Here is a 26974-nt window from a genome sequence, read left to right as displayed (position 1 = left end):
CCCTTATGCCTCCCCTTTGATTGTAATGTATAAAATAAGGTGCAAAACTACCATTTTCTGGAGCATTTTCTCAGTCCGTTGAGATTTTGCTTCTTGGCAACTGTCATCAGTTTGGCTCAGTTAAACGGAAAAAGTCTCTACAGGTTGGAACGTTTGTTACATTGACAGGGGCCAGTTTACCTACAAGATGGACTTCAGCTGCTGAACAGCTAGTTTAAGTGGAGGCTCCTGGATCGAAACCCAGGACTGACTGATGGCAAAGCCCTTGCTTTCTGAATCATGACTAATGCGAGGTGTTCCCCGACTAACGGAAATTCTAGACTGAAAGCCCAAGGCCCTTTGGAATGGCACCTCCTTACATCTTCTCCAGAGTGAGGTAAGACCATTTAAGAATTAGCTTCCCATTTGGCCTTAATGTTCCTTCTTAAAGCCAATGTTTATAATCAGCTAAATTTCGTATTGTGTAGATATCTGTGTTTACTGGATGCCCCACTCACTCCATAAACTCTTTTTCACATGATACGTGCATGATCCGAATGGGAAGGAAAATGGAGGGCCGCCTATTCTGGGTACCAAATAGGTAGCAAAGGCACACACTGGGTGGAGAAAGCGGCCTTTGGCAGAAAGGAGCCAAGAGTGGCTTCATGCAAGTACTTCTCTAAGTTGTTCATTTTTAACTCAATCCTCTCCCTTTTTAATGTGATGGTCATTGCTGCCCGAGGCCCACCCCCCCCCCCCCCCCCCCCCCCCGCCAAGCCCAGTCCGTATGGCTTAGGTGTTGCTGTTCTCTGGCCAAGAGCTGCAAATGAAATTTCAAAGCCTAAGCATGTTTGCTCACTTAATGTAACACCAGAGAACTAAATCTGAACTTCAGCAAAAGCCTATTAATAATTGACAACAGAATTGTCAAGATGTAGAAGGCAACACGGGAAAAAATAAAAACAGCCTGGGGTTGCAATAACCTGTGAAAATGTTCACCCGGCTAGTTTGTATCAGCGATTATGAACAACACGCTAAATCAATACTTCAGAAGTCTATATATGACTATTATAGGTCTGGGGCAAATGATCAGGAAACCTTGGCTGATAATATGGCAGCATTTTCCAGGTAAGAAAACTTAATTATTTTTAAATCATGTTTTAAAATTACAAAAAGACATTCTGCCAAAATAAGTTCCCCTAGTTTCAGTGTCGATGATGTGGAACTATTTGTCTAGATATATGCTTAGATGGAAAGGGAAAATTCTTGGGATTGTGAGAAAGCTTGGGCTTTTAAATTGTTTTTAAAATATTCCTAGCCTGGGAATATTGAACAATTTACTGAAAAAGCCAACCCTAAATTTCCTCACTTGGAATTATGTGGATAACTAGTTTAACCTTGTGTAAAAATAGTGGTAAATTCTGATAACCCCTTTGTCTTTTTCTCTGAGTGTGACAGTGAGAGTCTGTTCACAGTGTAGGAAAGAGCATTTAAATGCGAGATAATCATCTCTGGTTGAACCAGAACAGATTGTTGCCTCAAATGTTCCCATCCTTCTGGCTTTTCCCCTTATCATTCATTTTGATTACTGTTGTCTAAACTTTCACTTTAGATTTCAATTTGTCTAGAACATTAATCTTTCAACTTTGCTGTTTCATCTCTGCTCCAAAGAGCTTCATCTCTCTTCCCAAGTTCGTTTTCCTTTGACTTTCATATTTCAAAGCACAAGATGGTGGGTGTCATGGTTTATGTTTTCTGCTTGTAATAAAAACAAAAAAGCAAAATAACTTTAAAGGAGTATTTTATCTCTCATCAGTTACAACAATATTTGCTTAAGTTTATTTGCTCAAGTAGGGAAAAGAGTGCTCAATACGTGACACTCTTTCAGGCTCATCCGTTTTACATTGTGGCCTTAGTAAAGCCAACAAATGACATGGGTGCTCAATGATGGCAATAAGTTAAAGAGAAAAAGGCAGAAAATATCCAGGGGAAAGAATCTGCCTTCCCTCTTGTATTTTTTCTTTAGTCCAGAGCAAAATCACTCAAAATCACTTTTCCATGTGCAAATTAGGAGAAATGAAACCATCCTAACCAAGTGTTCTCTGACAAGCAGCACAGGTTCACCTGCAAATCCGTGCAGGGGCCTGAGAATGGGATGAAGTTTGGGGCCTCCCCCAAAACCCTGTCAGCCTCAACTTTGCCTCAGATCTTCCCTGGAAACCAAATGAGCTGAAAAAAATGCTGGAAGAGCTATGGGAAGGGAAAAGTTGCCAAAGAGTAGAGGAGGCCTTAAAATTCGGCATCTTTTCCAATCTTCAGTACTTTGGGCCCTTTCAGTTTTCTGCTCTTGGAAGATGCCCCTTCTTGGGCCCATCCAACTCTATTCACCAAGTAATGTGGTTTGCTTACTAGTTGTTTCCTTAAGACAACACCTTAACCCAAAGGGGTCATTTTAACCAAGGCAATTTCAGGTCCTTGATAGGAGTATGCAGTTGGTGTCTCTTAGCATTCTTGAAGGCATAATGTCAGGAGACCACCTATTCCATTTATGTACAGCCTTCCTCTCCCCTTAACTCCCCTCTACCCACACTGGTTAATTAATTTACCAACACTTATTAGGAATCTCTATGGGCTAGACTGCACTACATGCTGCGGACAGAGTGTGAGCCAGGCAGAGAAAGCTCCTGCCCACAGAGCTTACTTTCTAATGGACACTCCACTCATGGAACCGCCTCCATGATGCTGGTGGGCGCCCTGATGCAAAGGGGACTGGAAACAGCTGGCCCGGTGGAGGCCTCCCGGGGCAGCCAAGGTGTGTGGCAAAGCAGACGGACCACCTCTGAGCCCTAGAAATCCCAGAGACTCTGTGAAACATAAAAAGCTGTGTGTGGTGCTTCCGAGCTGTGAGCTGGACCTCACGGCCTGTGTGCCCCACACGGTGCTCCTTTCCCATGAGCCTTCCCAGCCCCTGCATGCGCCCCTGCGAGTGGCTCAGGGACAGGACACAGGTCCTGAGGATGAGTGTGCACTGCTACCTTTCAAACCTTGAGCACCCTCTTTTGCTCAGCTTTAAAGGGGAAAATGGATATATTAACCCACTTTCCCTGGAGGGTGGCTCATGCTATTTTATTATCAACCATTTGAGGAGTTTTTACTGCCACAAACGTCAGGGACCATTGCCTGTCCGTCGCAGCTCCTCTTTTGCTTGGTTACTGGCTGGGCGACCCTTCACCCCTCACCCTGTATCGAGCTGATCACGTGGAGCTAAGAATAGATTTTCTGTGGGGGTTGTGGTGGCTTTGGGTTAACGGGTTGGAGGGAATCAATTTGAAATCTCTCATTCCAACTTAAATGAAGACTGCAGATCAACCGGACCTCACCTAGCCTGTTGTGACACAATGACAGGGTATTTTAAAGACATTTATGAAATTTATAGACCTCCCTCTCCCACAAGGACAGCAAAAGGTCATTCTCAGTGACAGCTTTTGTGTCTCTGCACTTAGCTCTGACAACCACATTTTGGAGTCCTGGGGACACGGGCCACTTATGTGAGCCAGCAGTTGCGTGGAGACATTTCTGGGTAAGATTTGGGACCCTAATATTGTTGCTTCCTCCCCCCTCCCAGCAAAAGGGCAATGAAGTCAAATAGATGGAGCCACCCAGAAGAACAGAGGTTTCTATTGCAAACGGGACAAGAACAGAGCAAACGTCAGCTTGCTACATGTTCCATGGCCTGTCCCCTCTGGGGCTAATTCTAAAAAGAACAGTAATTGGATTCTCACACACATTAACTCACGGCATCCTTCTCGACTGTGGTCTGCTCGTATTTTGTGGCTTCTTGTGAAGACATCATTGGTGGAAAATAATTCTATAATTTGGGCATTTAGAAGTTTCACGATATTAGGAAAGGAAGCTATTCTCATTCCTGTTGCATCACTTATGGACACTTTCACATAACAGATGGTAAAAGGGATATCATTCTGTCTCCTTAACATTTGGGAAGCAACATAAACTTACCTGTGGCATTCTCAGTATTTTTCCCCATAAGGTAAATGTCACAGAACCATTTAGGTAGTTTGCAAAGTGGGTTTGTTGCGTTCTGCTCTTGCATTATGAAAAGCAGCCAATTGTCTCTCGTTTTTGAGGCTTCACATGGAAGGAGATTTCATATCCCAGCTCTCTCTTCTCTTTATCTGCCCTCCTTCCTCCCCCTTCCCTCCCTACTCTTCCTCTACCCCCCAAAAAGCTGTGGTTTCTTTATCCAGGCGACACACACACACACACACACACACACGATCATGCACCATTTCAGGAGGTTGAAGGGGCTTCAGAAACCATTAAACAATGAATGATAAATAATAAGATTGTAAAAATCGTGGTATGCTTTATATATATATTTTATGTGTTCAATGCTTAGGGTAAAAAATAATCAGGAGCAATTAGAGTGCAATAGGATCATCTTACAGGATTTATTAAACATTAATCCACTCTGTTCAGTTGGTGGGATTCGGTAACAGCACACAGCTGGCTGTCTTCCTTACTAGAGAAGCCCCTTTTGGGGGTGGTGGGGGTGGTATGTCACTTGATGTCTTTATAAATTAAATTTGAGGTCCTTGTTAGATGTGAAGTGTGGGTCAAAAGCCCTGTTAAAGGATCCCCCTTTACCCCACTTCCTTTATTCAGGCGTCTTATTTTCCACCCTTTAAAAAAGGTTTATTATTCTACTTGCTCAATTGTTTGATCAATCTTCCTACCCTTCTTTCCCAAAGTGAAGGTCTCAGATGAGCACAGTCAGGGTTATAGTCAGCTCCTGCTTCATGTAAGATTTGGCGGAAAAAAATCACTTCAGTTGGGGGTGGGTGTGGGTGTGGGTGGGGCTTGGAAACTTACTGAAACTACCTGACAAGGTTCGTTGTAATTGCTCTTTGGGAAATATCAAAATGCGGGGGACTTTTTTGAGAGCATACGTTTTTCACTCTATTGATTTTCATCTAACTTTGTCTAGGAATTGCATTTTGTGCATGGGTTGACAAGTCTCTCTAATGTCATCCTTAGAACGAAATATAATGTGTAGGGAAGCGGGAACACACGGTTAGTAAAGTGACTGCGCCACCATGTGGACCGGTGGAGAGCTTCTGCCTGAGAGAGAACTAAATCTTGCCTTACAAGTGGGAATTGGACATTTACGAATGCCCCTCGGCCTGTACACACACGCACGCGCACACACACACACACACACACACACACACACACACACACACACACGATGCCCTGCAGCTGTGTGCCCTTCATGAAAGCTCCCACTCTTTCCTGGGCTCCGAGTACATACTAATCCCTTGCAAGGCCTGTGCCCATGGCTGCTGTTAAACCCTCTGCTCTCGCTCTAACACTGCCGCAGAGATGACTGCTGATAGATGCTCTCTTCAAGGCTTCTGCCCCCCCAACAGGAGATCAGAGTCAGGGTGAGAGGTCCGTGGGGGAAAGGAGCCGGGGTGGGCGGGGAGCAATGCAGGGCGACGGGCAAAGGGGTGGCAGGGGACTCGCACAGTGCGCCCCGTCTATTCTGCGCTGCGGGGCTGGACCTGTCACCTGGCTGTGGGAGCCAGGGCTGCGCTGGGCCCTCAGCTATTTCTCAGCGCAGCGGGAAGGCAGGATTTCTCCTGCTGCGGGAAGCCGGCTCCACTTAAGACCGGGGAGGCTCCATTTATTTTGGTTCCTCCGTTAGTAACTCGCCCTGCACGGTACTGGCTCAAAGCCTCGCTCTCCTGGCAGCAGGGTTCGATCTGGGCAACGAAAAGCACGCGCCGGACAGGTAGGTGTGCAGCGTGTGCACCCGCAGGCTTACCGGCTGGGTGCTCCGTGGAACCAGGCTGTGTTTTCCTCCGTTTAGATCAGTTACTAATGGGGAGTGAAACAATTCGGAACAAATAGGAGATGTACATTTGGCCGAGAGGAGAGAGAAGTAGTTACCCTGTAAATTTTACTAGCGAAACTTTGGCTCTTGGTTTTTGGTATTTTTATTGCAACACAAAACAATCGTAGAAAAAGGCATTTAAGATAATGCTCAGCAGCCAAAAATTCTTTAAGTCCAGAACTCCAGTCTCTGCCACATAACACTTTTGAAGAAAATACTCAATTTTAAAATGAAAAAAAATTATCTTCCTTAATCATCATACTTCAGTGGATACAGAATTCAGCTTAAGGGTTTGGAAAGAAATAAAACATATTATAATTTTTAAAGTAACGGTCTAAAGCTGGACTATTATATATATAGTATAAACATATATATATATATATATATGGAGAGAGAGAGAGAGAGAGAGAGAGAGAGAGAGAGAGAAAAGTAGCCAGGACACACCCTCCTAAGCTGTCATCTGGCTTCCCTGCCTTTGCGTACCATCTTCAGAACACAGTGAAAGCTGTGTTCACACAGAAAACTTTAAGTGAATATTGAAAGTGCACCAACTGCACCAAATTGGAAACATCCTAAATGTCTCCTACCCGGGAAATGAATAAACAAACTGTGCTACCTTCTTAGCTCGGAAGGTTACTAACCGACCGAAAGGAACAATGCACTGCTCAGCAGCACTGCCGAATCTCAGATGCTTCATGCCAAGTCAAAGCAGCCGGCTCGCAAGCCTGCACGCTATGAGATTTCATTTGTATGATTTTCTTGCAAAGCAACACTCTAGGGACAAAAACCAAAGGAAAAAAAAACACCCCTGGTGGTGGTTAGGGGATGAGCACGGGGAGAGTTTCACTACAAAAGGAAATGGGGACATTTTCCAGGATGCCAAGCTGCTGTAGATCTTGATTGTTTTGGTAGTTACACGACTGTGCATTTGTCAAAGCTCACAAAGATTTACACTCAAACAGGCGAGTTCTCCTGTGTGTTACACACACCTCGCTGCAAACAGTGGCTTCGGAAATTCATTTAGTCTTATTGCTGACTTTCCATCTTAACAAGCGTTCAGATTGCCCCTTTCCCTTTACCTCTGCAATTTGCTTAAGTAGAAGAAAATGTTCTCTTTTTAACTATAACCTAAAGGCTCTAGTTGTGCTTTTGAAATTCTCAGCCTTTTTTCCTTTGAATCCTAGGTGGAAGCTGTACCCACGGATGCTCCGGAACGTGGCTGAGATAGACCTGTCCACGTCTGTCCTGGGGCAGAGGGTCAGCATGCCCATATGCGCCGGGGCTACGGCCATGCAGTGCATGGCTCACGCGGATGGGGAGCTCGCAACGGTGCGAGGTAGGGGGCTCCTCGCCCAGAGGGGCGGAAGGGGGCTCACGTTCAGTGACTCTTTTCTCTGGATGCAGCGAGCAAACACTTCCCTGATGTTTTTACAGTCACAAGAATGAAGCTCATCAAAAGGCCTGATCCTGCACCTGGTGCTCCTCTCCTCTCTAACTGCATGACTCTGGGCAAAATGCTCTCTGTGCCTTGGTTTTATCAGGTGTAAAATGGGGATAAAAATAGTACCTACCTCCTTGGGCTACACATATAAAGTGCTTAAAGCAGTGACAGGCACAGAACAGAGGCTCAATAACTCTTAGTTATATTATGAGTATTAGAGTCAACATCTCAGAAAATGGGGGTCTGAGAAGTTGACTCACCCTGGGTCATAAGGCAGGTGGTGGCAGAGACGGGATTCAACCTCCTGACTACTTTATTCCAAAGCCCGGCCTGCTTTCCCCAAACCCACGAGATTCTCACAATGAAAGAGCAAATGCAATGACCTGACTGGCTGTGTTTTCTGCCATGATTTTGGACCATTATTATTATTATTTTTTTACCAATGGATTATCTTCCCGATAGAGCATTTCCAACTGTCTTAGAAGGAGATTCAAATACGATATAAAGAAATTTCTTACTAGGGCTAATTTATTAACTCCAGCAACTCTGAGCATTTGAGAAGGTATGCACAATGACTACTCTCCCCACATTCTGCTTCAGAAACTCATAGAACGTTGGTAATGAGTTCTGTCTGACTTCTTTTGATGCTGAACAGGGCAGGTAATTCAGGTCCAAAGAGCAGGAACTAAATACTATTTTAAAGCATTTTAGTTCTAGAATTAAGGATCTTGTGGATCCATTTTTCCCTCCTTGAAATGTCTTCTATAGGGTTCTGCCAGGGACACCGGCACGACACAGTGAGGTTGTAGTGGACACACTTAGGTGGGAGCCTGGAGCTTTTTTTGATTCAAGGACCACACACAGATAAGTGGGCCCAGCCATTTGTCTATGGTAATCCTGAAATATGGGCAGGGAGAAGGGAAAAAGGGAGGGGGGATACTAAGTGGGTATATGTCTATTTAAAGTTGGGACAGTAGAGGCCTTCCCAAGCATGCCATAAAATCAAAGCAACAAACCCACATAAAAAACTGAACCTTCCATGCTCTAAAATTTCTATAAAAATGAAAACAAATGGCAAACAAAAAAAATTACAAAATATGACACTGCAAAGGATTACTGTCTTTTCTGTGAAAAGAGCCCTTATATTTGAAAAGTAAAGTAACAAATAGCACAAAAAGAAAAAAAAAGATGTAAGTAGAAAGAGACATAATAGGAAATTCACAAATGAAGACATAAAAATGGCCAATAAACATATGAAAATTATTTAATTTCACAAATAAATAAATGTAAGTTATAACCATATATTTTATTTTCTGAATATCAACTTACTAAAGATTATACATTTTTGATGAGGTTAGAAGGAAAATGTGTGTTTTCAAGTACTGTTGAAAAGAGAGTAAAGTGAAATAATTGTTCTAGAAGATAATTTGTCGCTGTGTACCAAAGTTGTAAAAATGTGAATTCTGTGAGATGTTGTAAATTCTCTTCTAAGAGCTCCAAGGAAATACTAATGACTTTGAGGAAAGACATTTCTCCAAGGATGTCCATGCCTCTGTAATTTTTAAAAGGAGGAAATTTAGGGAGAAACAGCCAAATGTCCCATAATTGGAAATAGGATGCAAAAAAAGAGGGTGCATTAAAAATGGGATACATTTAAAAAAAATCATATTATAAGAAGAATGTAGTGGCATTAAAAAGACGTGACAATATAAGACATTTTAAAAATCAGTTACAGACAATAGTAAGGGCCTAAAATACATTTATTTTAAAGACTGAGAAGGCAGATGACTCTTTACAAGTGTTTATGTATGACTGATAGGATTACTCCTGACTTATAGTCCTCTTATTTTTTCGCCCTTACTTATAATATTTACTTTGAATTATTTTGAAAGAGGGGAGCAATAAAAACTAAATTTAAAAGAGGAAAGAACATGGAGAAGGGACCCTGAAGAGAATGGAAAGGATGCATAGGTGCCTTGGAAGGAAAGGGTATATGCCAGGGGCAGATGCTCTTGGTGCCTGGGATACATTCCCTTGTTACTTACCATCTGTATCAGAACCTGTGACTTTTTGCCGGCCATCTTCTCTGGCAGCAGAATGACAAATGTCAGAATGGGTGGGTGGGGAGTGGGTGAGCGGAGGGAGTGGGAGTGGGTGAGCAATGCAGAGGAGTTGTAGAAACACCCCATCTTTCTCTGACCAGAGGAGCTGACACATGTTCTAATACTAGTGTCCAGGGCTCCCCAGTGGGGCTGAGCCCCAGTTGCCCTCGGAAGTTACTTGCTCGTTCCCCTTCACTCGCTTTCCAACTCCATCAACTCACTTGCGACCATTCCCAGATGAAAGACCTGCTCTCCCATATTTGTCTCATTGTTGGCTTCTGGAAGGATGCAGACCAAGGCAGGGGCTCACTGAAGATCATATGTAGCCACAAGCACATCTAAGTAAGAGCTTAAGAGCATTCATATTTGGTAGATATTAATTTCTTTTCTAAAAACTCAGAAAATCGACATGGAATTAAGCAGCTGCTATTTGATTTGCTTGATTGTTTCAAAATACAGAGATCCTCTCAAGCAAGCCTGCCCCTCAGGGAGACTGTGACATCTATGGGAGTTGTTTAGAGGGCTTCTTTTTCCCGCCACCCCGTTAACTACCTGGCCCCAAATCAAGGTTTCCTGTTTCCAGGGGCTTGGCCCTGAGCTAGAAGATGTTGGAGCCAAGTTTGAGGGACAGGGGCTAGTGAGCTGTTTTCTCTGGAGAAAGTCCCCTTTAGCATGGTCAGTAAGTGTAGGTGAGATTCATTCAAATCCCCAGAAAATGGTCTGGCCTGAATAATTAAAATGGGCTTTTAGAAAGTTCTGGAAGTTGCTGTGGGACCACAGACTCATCTTCCCAGTTGGTTCTCCAGTCTTCACAGGGCCCTGCTTCAAGGGCTTTTGCCCTTTCTTCTCACCACTGTGGGGCACATCTCAGTAGAGCTGGGCATAGGAACAGAGCTGCACTTTCTTACATGGCTGTGTGCTTGTAGACTGACCAATGAAGCTACTCTTTTTTATTTATTTTTTGTCATTTTCAAAATAGCAACACCCGTGAATTTCAGATAAACAATACACCATGTATGATTGGGTGACCTGTATGCTTATTTGCTGTATTTGGCCACCCAGGTTGAATAGCAGCTCTTACCTTTAGGGACTCTTGTGAAGACTGCATGAGATAAATGCCAGGGAAAGCTGCCCAAAATGCAGTGCACTTTTTATGTTATTTGCCCCTCAGAGTTCAGAGTCCCCCAAATCTTTCTCTTCTACACATGAAAAACACACTCAGAAAAAGTACACTCTGTTTCTGCCTTAGTGGGAATGAAAATGGCTCTTTTCATTTAGCTAAAGATATTTTTGTTTGTTAAGTTTCATGCAGGAACCTCAAAAAGTGGCTTCAAGGGCCACGCTGGTAGTGTAAATATTCAAAGAGGGGCCCCATTAAGAAAACGACCGTGCAAGCTCAGTGTGGAGACCAGCGAACCTGAGCTTGCAGGTTCCATCAAAAGGGGGCAGCCCTGGCTCAGTGCTGGCCAACTGTCGCCCCGAGGGAGTGAGGATGTGGGGCTGCCAATCTTCAAAAATTTTAAGAGAAGCCAGAAACCTTGATTTTTATGTGCAATCTCCTGGTTTTTAAATGTTGGCAGATAAATCAAAATTCTCTAAAACACTGTTTGGGGCAACAATGTGTGGGCCAAAGCAAATACTTTTGTGGGCTACAACTGTCCCTTGGGCTGTCCGGCCGGGGCATCTGATTTATGTGGAAATTCACCGCTAACTAGTTTCACTTCTTGTGGCAGGTCCTTTTCACTCTCTAGGATTACGTTTCCTCGGTGATAAAGTGAGCTGCTTAAGCAAGATCAGTGGTTGCTTATGTGTCTGCAGGAGGCTGGGGTTGTGCACAGGGACCAGAGGGAAGCTAGGTGTGTCCTGAGCCACTGATGTTGCATGTTGCAGTTGAAAAGAACAATTCTTTAAAGAAGTTCTGCTGCTAAGATAAAAACAAACGACAAAACCTCCACAATGAGAAAACTAAAAACAAACAAACAAAAAAATCCAGAAAATTCCCAACAGTAGGTGATCTTTATAATTTTTTTCTCTATATAGTAGTTTTGTGCCCATTTAAAATTTTATCAACTACAAAAAGAGAGACCATTCAAAGTAGAGAACTGACCTTCCTTATGTTTCTGAAACCCCACCTCTGCCCTCTGCCTTCCACGCCAGCCTGGAGGAAAGGGCCTGGGGGGAGAGAGCCCTTGCGCGCCTCTGATTTTCATTTCTCATAGCAGCATTCTTGGACTAGAAGGAAGCAAGCAGATAGGCATTTATCCCTAGATCTTCCTGAAGACACAAGTAGGTGTTTAATAAGTGCTACGTAAGTATAGAAAAGGGTACTTCAGAGGCTCGTGGGAAACGATGATAGCGATGAATGTGAGCCAGGCAATTTGAACTTATTAACTCATCTCTCCCTGACCACCATCTGAAAACCTGTGAGCCCAGCGCCGTAAGGATCTTTCTCCAGCGCCTGTGGATGTGGAAACTGAGGCTTTCAAAGTTTAAATACTCTGCTCAAGGTTATCGATCACATATGCAGTGCTGCCAATAATATCCTGGTCAGTTACTGATATTTTCAAATGTTGTTAACTGCAGCAAGAACCCTAAGGCAAGCTCTGTGCCATAGTCTATAGTCTTTATAGACTATAAAGACGGTCTGTTTTTACAGTTTGATCCCTTTGGTTTTGAAAGGATGGAATAAGCCAAAGAATATGAAACTCATGAGAAAATATGAGCCTTGTGCAAAATTCAGAGACATAAATAAAGGGGCTTGAATCTTAAACAAATACAAATTTAAACTCTTAAGGTAGAAGGAACAGAGCTGGGAAACACTGAGTGGAGAGGAGTTTGCCATGCATCGTGTTATGATGAGATTTATTGCAGTAGATGATTTAGTCAACATTTTGATAATTGACAATCGCTCTATTTAAGCAGTCATAGAAATGCTTCCACTCATAATGCCACATTCGTTTGAAACTCTATTAGGCTGGATTTTTATTTTTTAAGTTTTATTCATATAAACTCCAGGGATGATTATAAAACCATTACAAGTATTTAATATATTGAAGGAAAGAGCAGCAATAAGTGTAAATGCTAGTAGCATGTAAGAGAGGTGGCCTCATTAGGTTACATTTCCATCTGGCAAGATAACCGGAGCATCTCTGACTTCTCCAGGGGCCACTTAATATAATGCTTACTGGTCACTGAGGCTTTTAGGACATTGTCATGGAAATCTCTCTGGTGTTATGCATAGTGGCCGCCATAAATTTTATTTCACCCTTTATGGGGAGACATTTAAACAGGTAAAGTCAGAAAGAAAGAGAGAGAGGGGCTTAAACATTCCTGTATCTGTTTGCCTCTGACTTGTTATATGGATGAGGACCACATGAGGGAGCGCTGGGACCTCAAATAGAGAAAAATCAGACCCACCAAGGGTGTTCCAGGAATGCTCAGCATATTAGCAAATTCTTATTAAACTGTCAAAAGAAGAGAGAAAAAAAAGATTTTAAAAAAAATGTCTGCCCCTGGATGCAATTACAGGCTACCACACAGGATTCGATGGGCCATAAAACCATTAAACCTAAACACTTTCTTTTTGAGCCTAAAAGGCCAGAACATTCCAAAGTGAAGTTTCGAGACTCAGCTCTGACTTGACCACCTATTAAGGTGCAGGTGGAACAGATTGGGAGGAACACAAAGAGCCATAGAGACCCCAGCGCGCTGAATTAGGGTGTAGGTGAGAGCTTTAGCTGTTGAATTTTCTGGATTTTTCCGAGATTAAGTGATCAACCCTAACATTGAGTGAAAGACCATTCAGCAAGAAAAATTGTCATTTCCTTTGCTCCAGACCCAAACGATGTACTTTTGAAAGCTTTAGTGATTTATATATTTATGTGTTGTACTAGGTGACCGAGCAGATATACATTTCAGTGTAACTACGAGGAAAATGTCCTTGTTGTTCTCGATTTTTACCTAAACCCAGGAAAAGCACCAGGTCGGCTTTAAATGAAACTTTTACTCTTTCTGAAGTGAGTGTCTTTTATGCACCAGAAGCTTGGACTTTACGTTCCTATCATTAATCCTCAAAATAGACTGCGAGGCGATTATCATTTATCATCCTCACTGGGTGTGGAGGAAAAGCACGCCCTTGACCACGGCCTAGAGCTGGTCAGTGTTGAGACGGGTTTGATCTGTTTGACTCCAGAGTCTCACCCAGTTCTTTGTCTTTCTTCATTATTTTATCAGTTCTTACGAGGGAGGAACAAAAGTAGGAAGGACTCATGGAGAAAGGACAGTTCATTCGAACTTTGTCCAAATTACATCAGTTACACATTTGGAAGGGAATCTCTGCATCATTATAGTAAAAAAAAAACCCCAAGTCATGCCCTTTCTCACTTTTATTTTTAATCTAATTTAGCTGATTTATATTTTGAACCTTTTGTGCTAACAATCAAAAGTCACTGTACCTGCTCTTTCTACATACACACATTACATACACATATGTACGTACATATACATATACATGCATATATACTAAAAGATTATGGACCTATTTTCATATATACACATAGTTTATATATTATGTGTAAAGCATATAATATAATTCATACCTAAAATGTTTCAAAAGTGATAGATCCAGCTTTTAAATAGCTATTAGAAAATAGACTTTAGCTATGTTAAAGATCAATGTCAAATACTATGATTTCTAGGATTTTGCAGCATAATTTAAGCTATTGGGCAGCTTTCTTGAAAAGATAAAATTGCTTCTTCTTGAATTATTAGTGTGCCTGACGACAAAGTGTGGCAGTGAGAAGCCAGAGGCTCACCTGTGTACCCCGACCCTGAGGTTGTCAAACTAAGAGGGGCTGATGGAACTTGATATTCGTGCCCCAACTTGATGTTCCTTGAAACCGTTTTCAAAGGCATCTCACTGTGGAGTGGGCTCCACGCGATCTGCCGGGCAGGCCCAGACCGCACAGCTCAGTGCAATGCCCAGTACCTGGGAATCACTGCAGCACAGCTAATGCTTTAAGCCTGTTGCAGGCTTCTGCCCCAGGGGTACAGTGGAAGCAAGGAAGGGAGGGCTAAGATGTTGCTGGGACTATCTGTTCCTCAAAAACATTTCCAAACAGTAAAAAAGAGTTCTCGAGGTGTGGTGACAGGGCGATCCCTCATGATGTTCCTGCCCAGATTCAGACAATGGGCCATCATGAAATCACAGGAAAGATGAAGTCTGGTTTCCTGGCCTTTCTTAGCAGTGTTTAAATGGATTAAATTTCCTGAAGAGTAGATTAAGATTTGTTTGACCACTTCTGAGTATTTTAAGCGTAATTGTAGTGGAACTTTTATTCTCTTCTTAGATTTAGAATGTTCTTGACTTTAGAATGTTCTTTTCCTGAGTGATCGCAATGGCAATTTTAGACCTCCATAGAACATTGTTAATCGTCTCTTTAGCAAACCTGTGTAATGGTGCTTCCTGCGCAAAGAAAGGTTGACACACGCGGTGGGTGTGAGGGTGCACATGACTGCAAACCATGTATGCAAACACTTCAGTGTGTCAGACCCTGAGTTCAGAACCACACAACTGCTTGTTGCTCTGTCACTGCCTATTTTCCCCGTTACATAGTGGCTTCCTGTGCAGATGGCAAAATGTGTTCCCGTAACAAAATTTCAGCACAGCTGTTTTGATGACTAACTTTTGCAGGAGCTTTTTAATCAAAGGTACCTAAAAAAAAAAAAAAAAAAAGACTTTAGGCCTTTTGAACGTATTACCCCTTTTCCTTCAAACACATAATTTTGGAAACCAACTCATCTTTCCCATAAAGGAGAGCTATTTTCAAAGAAATCATTTGGGCCCAAAGTAGCACATTACTTCATTGTTGTGCTCCAACCTGGGCATGGGATTGTCCCACATGAATCAATGTTCCACATGACAGACATTCACTCCTGCTGATAACTAGCATTTTATATTTTCCTCTGTTGGTTGTCTTAGGGGCTCTGGATGCCCATCATTCCCCAATGTATTATAACCCCCTTCCTTCTCGGTCCTAGCACGATGAACTTTAGTTTTACTTGGTGATTCAGCATCTTACTTATATGTGTAAGACTTGGACCTGGCATTAAACATTTGGAAGCAATTTTACAATGGGTAAATTGTGCCTTCTCAGCTGTGAGTAACTTCTCTGTCGTCTTCATCTTCTGTCATTTTACTTTTATTTTGTCCTTTGTATTTTTTGCTTCTAATCTGAAAACTAGGAAACTGGGCAAATCCTAGATCAACCAGCTTATGAAATACATGCCTGATGATGGGTAAGTGTGCTGAAGGGCTGTTCCTGTAATGCAATTTAATCCCTTCACTTTAAAACTAGTACGAGGTGAATGCAGGAGAAAATGTGGCAACTGTGCCTGTGCCTCTCTCCAGCTGGACATCAGTGGGGAGGAAAGGCAGATTCATCGTCAGAACGTGGCTGGCCGTTGGGAAGCCGGGCACTGGCCACCACCCAGGCTACTGGCACCTGCACGTTTCTCCCTCCCATTTTCTATATGGTCCTCAGTTTACTTAGGCCATAAGGTATCTCCCATTAGCTTAGGTGAGTCCTTGTGAACGAAAACGTCTACCTTGTTCTCACGGACAAAAGCATTAGTGTCCCTGGCAAACTCGTTAGAAATGCAGAACCTCAAGTCCCATCCCAGACCCACTGGGTCAGAATCTGAATTTTGCCAACATCCCCACGTGATTCCTGTGCACATCAAAGCCTGAGAAATACCAGAAAGAGTCTGGAATGGGAGACCCTGGTGCTTGCCAACCAAAGGCATAGTTCAGATCCTCAACGATGAAACAGTGTTAGATGTAGCACGGTTGGCACTCCCATCTAAAGGCCCCCTCGGGTCTTCTGAGAGCCGCTGATTTGAGGAAAACTCCCTGAAATGCAGCCGGAAGTAAGAAAGTGACTCTAGGTAAATGAGAGGTGTGTACAAAGTAGTTTTCAATCGAAGAACCGGGACAGGTGGGCTTAGTGTCCAGTCTCCTAAAATTTAAGTCTGTGATTGGTTTCCTATCTTCTCGCCACCACATCCAGATGACCTGGATCGGAAATAAACATTTTTATTAAGGCCGAGGTAAAGCAAAACCCTGCAGAAATCTAGAAGCACATTGCATTTCTCAGCCACGGGGAGGATTCCGCCAGTTCATGCTGTTTTGCAGAGCTCTAGCCCATTTAAATCACTGTATGTTGGAGTTTGGGATTTGCATCAACCCTAGAGGTGGCTGCATTTATGTCTAATATGAGTCGATATAAACCTTTGTAGTGGATCACAGGTCCCATAGTGTAGGAAATTGAGTTACCTCTACTGAATGGTGGTTTGGGGATGCTGACCTACACTCAGTCTTATGCCAGCTCATTGCAGACCCCTGTGGCACCACCCCCCCCGGGCATGTGATGTAACTCTAATAAGAAACTTCATTGTGAGTGGGTCTGAGGATGACTTTTATTCTGTGAAACAGAATTCACCAATATTTTCCACTAGCTCACAGCCCATTTCAGGGTGGTGGGGGGTAGGGCTTATGGGTGATAGTTAAGGATGACATTAATCACATTTATTTCCATATAATTATACTTACAGTTGTACTACAAATGAAAGAGTGTGTGTTATGTGCTACTGAGTCGGCTCCGACTCCTGGAGACCCTGTGAATGAGTGATGTCCGCAGCGTCCTGTCCTCAGCAGCCCCGCTCGGCTCCTGTGGACTCCTGCCTATGGCTCATCTATTCTCTGCTCATCCCCAGGAACCGTTTAAATCCTTTCTGACCGGGGGTTCTCGCTTTTCAGCACTCTCTCTTGTTTCATCTTGGACTCTCTTCATAGAGTTTTCAAAAGAAAATGAAAGAAAAAAATAAAAGAAAGTGCAGCCGTGGGGTAGCCTTTGATTTTTGGGGCACTGCGCTTGGGCCTGTGGCGTCGCCAGCACCCAGCACCTGCAGAATGTAAGTGCCCCAGCAGGGAAGTGGACAAGTAGAGAAACAGAAGAATGTAGTGAAAATTAAAAAAAATAATTTCTTCCAGGTATTACTGTTCGATGGCTGGACTAAGCAAATACTGACAGGCCTTTAGCTCCCTGGGCCGTTCCCGCCACCGAAGTCTGCAGGCAGATAGGCGGCAGGGCTGGGCTGGGGAAAGGCCCGGTGCTGCCCCTCCTGGGTTGTCCGCTGTTGCTCTGTCCCTGGATTTTCAAGGTGATTTGTACCCTGGGAATGTCCGACTTGGCCCCTTTGATATTCTTTCCCTCCAGAGGACTGAGCAGGGAGCTCCCTGGCCTGGAGAAGACCCCTGTCCCTTAAGAGCTTTCTTCCCCAGGGTAGCGAGCGTTTGACACCATATGTGCGAGAGGAAAAGGGGGAGGCTGTCCTGAGCATCGAAACCGTCGCAGAGGAGAGCTGAGCGCCGAGATGGTGAACGGTGGTGTGGAGAAATCAGGCCCTTGGCGAAATGGAAGGCTTTCAAAAGCCATGTAGGACTCCTTGTCCCAAATAGTGTTGGACATTCTCTCGCTGACCCTTAACAGCTGCGCGGCTTCAGAGTGTACGCAGAAAACGTCCGCAGACATTGTCTCGGTGGACTGTCCGGCAATCCAAGGACAGGGCAGCAGCTGCCGCATAGCTATTGCAGATGCACGGTGCCTTGTGGTGTCGAGGCTGGGACTGTGCCCAGGCCTCTGACTCCCCACCCACTGTGTCCTGTTGCCTTTCTGGAATACAGGTGTTATTTCCTAGGTCATCTATCATCTATCTATATCTATCTATCATCTATCTATCTATCATCTATCTATCATCATCTATCTCTATCATCTATGTATCTATCTATCATCTATCTATCTGTCATCTATCTATCTATCATCTATCTATCTACCTATATCTATCTATCATCTATCTATCTATCTATCTATCTATCTATCTATCTATCTATCTATCTATCTATCTATCTATCTATCATCTATCTATCTATCATCTATCTATCTATCTATCATCTATCTATCTACCTATATCTACCTATATCTATCTATCATCTATCTATCATCTATCTATCTATCTATCTATCTATCATCTATCTATCTATCATCTATCTATCTATCTATCTATCTATCTATCTATCTATCTATCATCTATCTATCTATCTATCTATCTATCTATCTATCTATCTATCTATCTATCTATCATCTATCTATCATCTATCTATCATCATCTATCTCTATCATCTATCTATCTATCTATCTATCTATCTATCTATCTATCATCTATCTATCTGTCATCTATCTATCTGTCATCTATCTATCTATCATCTATCTATCTACCTATATCTATCTATCATCTATCTATCTATCTATCTATCTATCTATCTATCTATCTATCTATCTATCTATCTATCATCTATCTATCTATCTATCTATCTATCTATCTATCTATCTATCATCTATCTATCATCTATCTATCTATCTATCTATCATCTATCTATCTATCTATCTATCTATCATCTATCTATCTATATCTCTATCATCTATCTATCTCATCTATCATCTATCTATCATCTATCTATCTATCTATCTATCTATCTATCTATCTATCTATCTATCTATCATCTATCATCATCATCATCATCTATTTTTGTCTTTGATGCCTCAGTGCCTGAAAACTTACTAGTGTCTCTTTTAGTGAGTGTGTGTTAAAGCATTTTCCTATAGCAATGGCATAACGTATTACTGTTACCTCTAAATAAAGAAGAGAAAGAAATGCCAAGTATGAACCGTCTGAAAATATCCTCAAGAGCAGTGATTTTCAACCGTGTGCCGCAAAAAATTTTAAAACGTGCACTACCTATTTAGTCAGGGGCACTGATCTCTTTCCCCCTAGACTGTCAAATTAAAAAATGACAATAGGCACCAGAACAACAGCTGTCTGGTGTGACTGAATCAAAATTATACCTCTTTTTTTTTGGTCAGATTGGCAAAAATTTTTTTTTTGGTGTGCTGCAGAATTTTAGTAATTAGTTTATGTGTGCCATGAGATGAAAAAGGTTGAAAATCACTGATCTAAAGCATGAACATTTTAGGTGTCTATCCTTGAAGATATATCTGAGCAATGATGGGGGGGGGAGTGGAATTAAGGAAAGCAAGGAACTAGAGTCCTGTCACGTGGGCTCAATGTTTACTTAATGGGGTAGCCTCCCGGATATGTTAGGGATATGTTAGCCAAGATACTTAGACTTGGGTCAACACTAGAGATCCCCATCATGAGCAAGAGCCTGGCCTTGCCTTTAGAGTAGTATCACCTCGGAGGGGTCTCCATTTTGCCAGGAGTTGCAAAAATGCAACTCGTATTGGAGTCTTCTGATCCTGCCTCTCAAGTTGGGAACAGGACTCTATGCAAGCTGACCCCTGCCCTCTGTAAAATGAAATCTGACCATTGCTGCTTTTCAGAGCAGCAGGTCAAAGTTTCATTGTGGAAAATGAATTGGGAGAAAAAACAGACTTCAAAAACATTTGTGCTTCCAAGTACTGGGTTATTGTAGCTCTAATTAGAGTTTCTTAACAAAGCCTGACTATGCGAGGTCATTTATAAAATTGAAAAGCTTGTAATTTTTGTCCCCAGTAGAGCGATGTGAGCTAGAGGGGTATATTTGTATGTCTCAGACAAAGGTGACATTAGAAATTATTTAGCAACCAGTATAGCCAAGGACTTTGACCAGTAAGAAGAGAACCTCAGATGCTTCTCTAGTGCTCCAACAGGGCTTTGGATGACCCAGCTCTCCAGGCATTAACCTTTACATTGCTCAATTGGAGGAGGGGGCAGGGATTCCTTGGGCAGAGGCTGGAGTGATGGTACATTGAAGGGTCTCTGGAGGAAGGATTATTTACCTTAGAGCCATGGTTATTTACCAATTGGAATGGAAGTATTGCAATATTTTAACAAGCAGAATTGTTATTCCGGTATGTACCAACTTAATCTGAGATCTATCCTTAGTGGAACCAGGCAGATTTATAATAGTCTCTCTGAATGGTCCTTACAAAATCCTAGGCTCCCTTATCTCATTCTAACATACGACTATGTTGAAAACAATGGATGTAATTCATCAATAATTTTATTTTATCACAGCAAATAATCACAAAGTGAATGGAGATCATAGTAATTAGGAATACGTGTTCCAAGGAGCATGGACCCTTCTCAGTTTCACTGCTGTTCTCTTCTGGGAGTAATATCTTAGCCTCAGCTCATAATGTGTCAGCACAGACTCTGATATTCCCTCTGCATCCAGGAAGAGAGTCTCACTAAATTAATCAATTCACCAAATAGTTACTGACTGCCTACAACTGGAAACAATGGTAACTTAGAATTTCAGGGAGGCCCTGATTCCAACTTTCAGCTCCTATGATTTAACCAGTGGAAAATAAACACTTAGCACCAATAACATCAGGAGCCATTGGTACTGGAGCCGAGAGACTCAGGTGGCATGAACTGGCCTTGCTTTCCTCTGGACATATATACCAAGGGATTTTAGACAAAACGTTTGTGAGCGCTGACGTGCAAGTTTGATGGTGTAGGTGATGTAAATATTTTTGATGGATTGGTTTGTAGGATTTTAATGATCTGTATGGAATGTCTGTAGATATTTCTTATCTTTTTGAGGGTTTTTCATTCTTGTTGGCTTTGTGTAAACTGCAAGAAGGTGCCCTATCATTGGATGGTCCTTTTCGCTGGACCATCTTGTGTAGCCACACTCTGCTCTTACAGCGTGTGGCAGGCCTTACCCATTGTTTTCCGAGGCTCCAGGCCTTCCCAGAGCTGGCAGCATGTGGCAAACCTGCTTCCCTGGTTGCCCATGGCCCTGAAGGACCGGGGGAGTGCATTTATCTGTGCTTGATTCCAAGGGAGTCTTTTGGGCACCTGGGAATTCTAGAAAGATCTTTGCCTTGGGGGAGTGGTTAGACGTGCTGTGTTCTTCTCCCACTCTGCTGTCCCTCTCTGGGCGACCTTTGTTAGGTTACATTCTCTTCAGGACATAACTTCTTTATGGGAAACTGACGGTTAGGGGATTCTGGCCCAAGCAATCAATGTCCCCTGGGGTTCCTTCCAAACAACAGTGGATGGCCTGAGCTATTTCCATACTTACAAATCTTAATAAAGCTCAGACAGTGGTCCAGATGTTCATATGTGCTATTACTCAATAAAATGTGGTTTGTCAGACAACATTTTGTGCTCCATTAATCCCTATGGGAGAAATGATCAAAGGGCCACTTGTAAGGAACAGCTTAGTGGTATATGGACACTATAATCTGCAGCTCGGATCTTCTTTATCTGGCCTGTGGCCTGAAGAATGGGGATTAGAAACACCCTCAAAGGCATAGGAAAAATAAAATGTATCAAAAACAAAATCCATTTTATTATCATTTGAACTTAGCATTTTACTACCAAATGATAACTCTACTATTTAAATGTCAAAATGTGGTCCCGGACCAGCAGCACCAGCACCAGCACCAGCATCACCTGGAGCTGGTTACAAAGGCCAGTTCTCGGGCCCCATCTCAGACCAACCGAATCAGAAACTCTGGGGGTGGGTTTTACAATCTGTGGTTTTGCAAACACTCCGGGGGATTTGTCTGTCCGCTAAAGTTTTAGAAGCATGGAAGCTTTATATCCTCTTAAAGTTGCTTTCTAAGGAGCATGTCACTGGCTTCCCACCATCTCCCTGTGTGTCGCTTGGACAACTACTTTTACTCTCATTTGGTATATGGTGGGCACATGGATAAGCCGAATGTCCCAGGGTCATATTGTCAGTTTTATATGTTCATTTCTTGTCTCGTGGCATGTTTGGTATATGCTATATAAACATTAGATAAGTTTGTCCTCCACTAAAGATGACCCCAATTTTGCTGCCTATTTTTGGAGGAAAGATTATTACCTACATTCTTTCAAGTTCTCTAAGACAAGTGGTTAGAGTAGTCTATCTAATTTTTCATTTGTTTGTTCATTTATTTTTGATACTTTGCTCAAAAGGATACAAGGAAACTGCTTCTATTTAGGATGTCTAGTATATTATAAAGTTTTAAAATACAACATAAATGGTAGAATACACCTTAAACAATATTTTTAAAGATAAAATTTAAAAGTTTAGAAGTTAAAAATATTATATATAATATTTTCTATCTATCTATCTGGCTATCTATCTATATAGAGAGAAAGGAATATCTATCTATCTAATCTATCTATCTGGTTATTTAAGGAATTGGCTCATACAATTGTGGAGGCTGGTGAGTCCAAAATCTATAGGGTAAGCTGGCAGGATGGAGACCCAGAGACAAGGTGATGTTGCAATTTGAGTCTCAAGAAAGACAGCTGGTAGAATTCCCTCTTCCTTAGGGAAGGTCAGTCTTCTTTTATAAGCCTTTTGATGGACTGGATGAGGCCCATCCACCTATGGAGAGTAATCTGCTTACTCAAAGTCTACTGATTTCAATGTTAATCTCATCTAAAAAATACCTTCACAGCAACATCCAGACACTTTTGAGCCAATATCTGGCTACCATGGTGTAGCTAAGTTGACACAAATTAACCATCGCAGAAATATTACCTTTCATGGAGTGTACATCTCGTTTTATATATAAACTGTACTTTATCCAGTCCCCTAAGGTTGGATGTTCAGATTGTTCCCAGGATTTTTTGCCTTTGGCTAATTGACTCATTTTTGTCTTCCAGATCAATTCACAGAGTGTGGAAAAAATGCACATTTCTAACTTTTTAAAGATTTGACCTCTTTTTGCCAAATTGCCCTTGTAGATTCTTTAACCCTTAACCTAAGACCCTAGTGTTTGGAGTGGGAGAATGCCAGGCTTGCCTTGATCTCCTCTCTCTCTCAGCCTGCAGGTCCCTGGGGACTGGCATGATGCTGAGCTCCTGGGCCACCTCCTCAATCGAAGAGGTGGCGGAGGCCGGCCGAGAGGCGCTCCGCTGGCTGCAGCTGTACATCTACAAGGACCGTGAAGTCACCAAGCAGCTCGTGCGGCGGGCTGAGCGGATGGGCTACAAGGCCATATTTGTGACAGTGGACACGCCTTACCTGGGCAACCGCTTTGACGATGTGCGTAACAGGTTCAAGCTCCCACCCCAGCTCAGGTAACCACGGGTCTCTGATCTCCTGGGCCCCTCAGATGGTTTTCTAGCTCTCTTTGCTCTTGTCATGAGCCAGCTCCAAAGGTTTTCTCCAGTTTCTAAGCGAGTGGTCTGGGGAATTAGTTCTTCATAGAACATTGGTTCCAAAGTATGGTTGAAAGGGCTCTTGTCTGGGAATGGTAGGGTCTGGATTCTAGAGATAGTGTCATTGCAAATATCCCCATAATTTCCAGCAAATCACACTCCTTTTATGGGTGTCACATACTCGAGCTATAAAAGAGATATAAATTATACCTATAAAAGCCAAATAAATTTATGTACCAGAGTGTATAAAGGGCTTTGGGAAGCATAAATAGCCATATAAATAGAAGACACTTAATATAGTCCAGGCAACAGGTTTATTGTGATCCCAATACCCTAGTTCTTTGTCTGTTGAAGTCACAGAGCCACCTATTAACTTCTATTTTTCATTGTATTTGAGAAACTATGGCTAGGAAGCTTGAAAAAAGCTTAAAGAGTGGAGACAAATGAAGCCACGTGCCTGATTCCTCATCAATGACTTCTTTGAGCAATATCCCTCTTTTTTGATTTGAGAAAGAGAGAGATTGGGGGGAAGAGAGAGAGAGAGAGGGAGAGAGAGGGAAACATCAATTTGTTCTACCCATTTATGCATCATTGGTTGATTCCTGTATGGCCCTGACCAGGGATCAAACCTCCAACCTTGGCGCGTCGGGATGACGCTCTAAGTTACCCAGCCACACTATCCCTCTATAATTGTAGATGAAGATTAATTCATTTATTCACTGGCTCATTCACTCACTCATCTTAGCATAAACAATATGTCTAATAATCTATAATTGAGCAAGGATGGTTTCATTAGGTCAGTCAGCTTGTCCATTAGCAGGGGATGGTCCTTTTTCCTATAAGAATTGAGACTTAGAATCATCTTTAGTAAAGCTGAGAATTTAGTGGAGTGTATAAGAAAGACCCCAACGTCCCTAAGCGACAGGCCCCTTTCCCCTTTGTTTTTTCCTTCCCCCCAGTTCCCACCAAAATCTGCTCTAAGGATTTTTCATACAGTGTGTGACCGATAACCTTCAGGGCTCAATGCATTCCAGCAGGAATCAAAATCTTAGTGTTTACGGAGGACATTTGATGATGGGCTTTCAGAGCCTGCTTGGGAGTCTGGGAAACAGCGAGGCTGCCTTCCTTGGGCCCGGGGCCTCATTTCACATTGGCCACTGCTTACTCTGTCTACGTTTAAAGTTAACCCTTCTGAAAGATCCCAAATCTGGAAGATTCAACATCAAACCAGCATTCCACATGAGGACAAGAAGACTGCTGGGAGCCGGGAACTCTCCGTATGCTATAGAACAGGATGCACGGCAACCGGCGCCTGAGTCCATACACAGCCCTGTGCGCCACACACCTGCCACTGAGCGCTGCCGAGTACGCCCTATTTGGGTATAAACTGTTGTGTGTAAACTTGCTGCTGGGCCATTTGTAAATGAGCTGTGTGATGTGGCCTCCCTCCAGGCGGGTTGAGGGTGCTGTTCCCGAATGTGGCACCTTCTGTGGCCAAAGGCAGAAAGAAGTGCTCTGCCCAGGTCAGACCTGCCTCCCTGCCCTGTCCCAGGCGCTGGGGTACCCAAACAGCCCCGTCTTCCTAAGAAAGCAAAAGCAAAACGTCCCTGCCCTGTTCCCACCTTTAGCCAAATTCTAAGGGAAGAGGATGCCTTCAGCTTTCCCCGTGTGAGATCTGTCTTCACACCGCTTCTCTGCGTTGGTGGCTTGACTTTCTAGACTTTCTAAAAGCGGTGCCCCCCCCCCCCCCAGGCTTCTGGCAGGACACGTCCTCGTGATTTTCCTCCGGCCATTTCAACAGGAGCTCGCGATCCCGCCCCACGGGCACCGGCCACAGTGCTGGTCGCAGGGGCGGTTCCGCAGCCGAGCGGCCCCTCGCGCGGACCGAAGGCGCGCAGGGGAGGCGCTCAGATGGGGGGCGGGGGGCGCGGGGATGGCACGGCGCTCCTTCGGGCCCTGCGTCTCGCTCCTGCGCGGCTCCTGCGCCAGGGCCCCGGGGTCAGCACGGGCTTCGCGTCCCCCCCTCCCTGGGCTCCCGGGCCCCGCCCGGATGACCCGCAGGACCGGAGACAAAGGGCCCTTTGTCCCGCGGGAGCGCCGGGCTCCGCAGCCGCCCCAGCCCGTCCGAAGACGGTCGAGTGATGAGCCATCGCCGTCTACCCGGAACGCAGGAAGCACCGGGGCGGCCGCACCCGGGGCGCGCGGGCGGGGTCGGGGCCGCGGGGCAGAGCCCAGGGCGCGGGGGGCAGAGCCCAGGGCGCGGGGACAGCGCATCTGTTACAGCGGGGGGGGGGGGGCGGCCCCCGCTTTCCCCGCAGCCCCGCCCGGAGCGAGGTGAAGCGCGGTTCAGACGTGAGGTGTGGCCGGCGGGGCGCAGGAAGCGCAGGGGGAGCCCGCCCCCCGCCCCCGCCCCCTCCCCCTCCCCCTTCCCCCTCCCTCTCCCCCTCCCCCTCCCCCTCCCCGCGCCGCCGCTTCCTCTGCGCAGCCTGGGCACCGGGTCAGGGGCCGGGTCGCCGCCTCGGTTGATATGCGAAGCACCCGCTGTGGGCCCCTCGGAGCTGCAGGAGAGTCCCGGGGGTGGGGTAGGGTGGGGTGGGGGACCCTCCTCTGCTCCCCGCAGGAGCGCCCGAGGGGGGGCGGGGCCTCTGCGCCCCAGGGCCGGGCCTGCGCCCTGGGGAGGGCCCGGCTCCCGCTGTGCTGTGCTGCCAGGGCCCCGAAAGAGAAGGAGAGTCGTGTCCAGTCATCGCCTAAGGCCCAGGGAAATCATGACACCCCCCTTGCCGTGGTTTGCGGGGGCGGGGGGGACGTGCCCCCTTAGCCCTGAGATGACCTGTGAGGCCCAGCGGCCGGACAGAGCACACGCACGAAGGTCTTCGGGGCCCCTCAGGGTGAAAGGGGCGCCAGCCTACCATGGGCGGGCCCCCCAGTACTTCTCTGACTCCCCCTCCAGCCCCCCGGCTCCCCTGCCCCCCCTCCCCCCCGCCTGCCCCTTAGAGCCTCAGCAGGGCGCCGTCCCTCTGCCCGGAACAGCCGCCCCCAGCCAGGGCACCCCTAACGCCCCCAGTCTCTAGCGTTTTCCTGTGGGGACGCCCGCCTGTCTTTGTAGTGGGAAACCAAAATAAAAACAAACAGGAGAGATCGGGATAGAGACGCCGCGCGTGCGGGGGTCTTGGAGAGGCTTTGGGGAGGAACATTCCTGAAGGTGGACTTGATACGTGGCCCCGTAGCCCGTGAATTCCGTGGTTAGAAAAACATTCAGGGCAAAACCGTGTTGAACAGGGTAAGGGTGTTAAACCCCAAAGGCGCCCC

The 26974-nt window shown here is 44.6% G+C and overlaps 1 protein-coding gene across 1 annotated transcript in view; it reads left to right on the top strand.

Moving 5' to 3' along the window:
• The first annotated feature begins 970 nt into the window (after window positions 1-970).
• HAO1 (hydroxyacid oxidase 1) overlaps window positions 971-26974 on the top strand; it is a 46457-nt gene continuing 20453 nt past the window's right edge. Inside the window, exons 1-3 of the mRNA XM_016212034.2 lie at window positions 971-1107; window positions 7078-7229; window positions 23329-23584. Of these exons, the coding sequence (XP_016067520.2) occupies window positions 971-1107; window positions 7078-7229; window positions 23329-23584 (545 nt within the window). The remainder of the gene's footprint in view (window positions 1108-7077; window positions 7230-23328; window positions 23585-26974) is intronic.

This window comes from Miniopterus natalensis, chromosome 7, assembly GCF_054644295.1.
Source record: "Miniopterus natalensis isolate mMinNat1 chromosome 7, mMinNat1.hap1, whole genome shotgun sequence".
Classification (NCBI taxonomy): Eukaryota; Metazoa; Chordata; class Mammalia; order Chiroptera; family Miniopteridae; genus Miniopterus; species Miniopterus natalensis.
The sequence above is the reverse complement of the archived record's forward strand: the minus strand, read 5'-3'. Positions and strand labels throughout refer to the sequence as shown.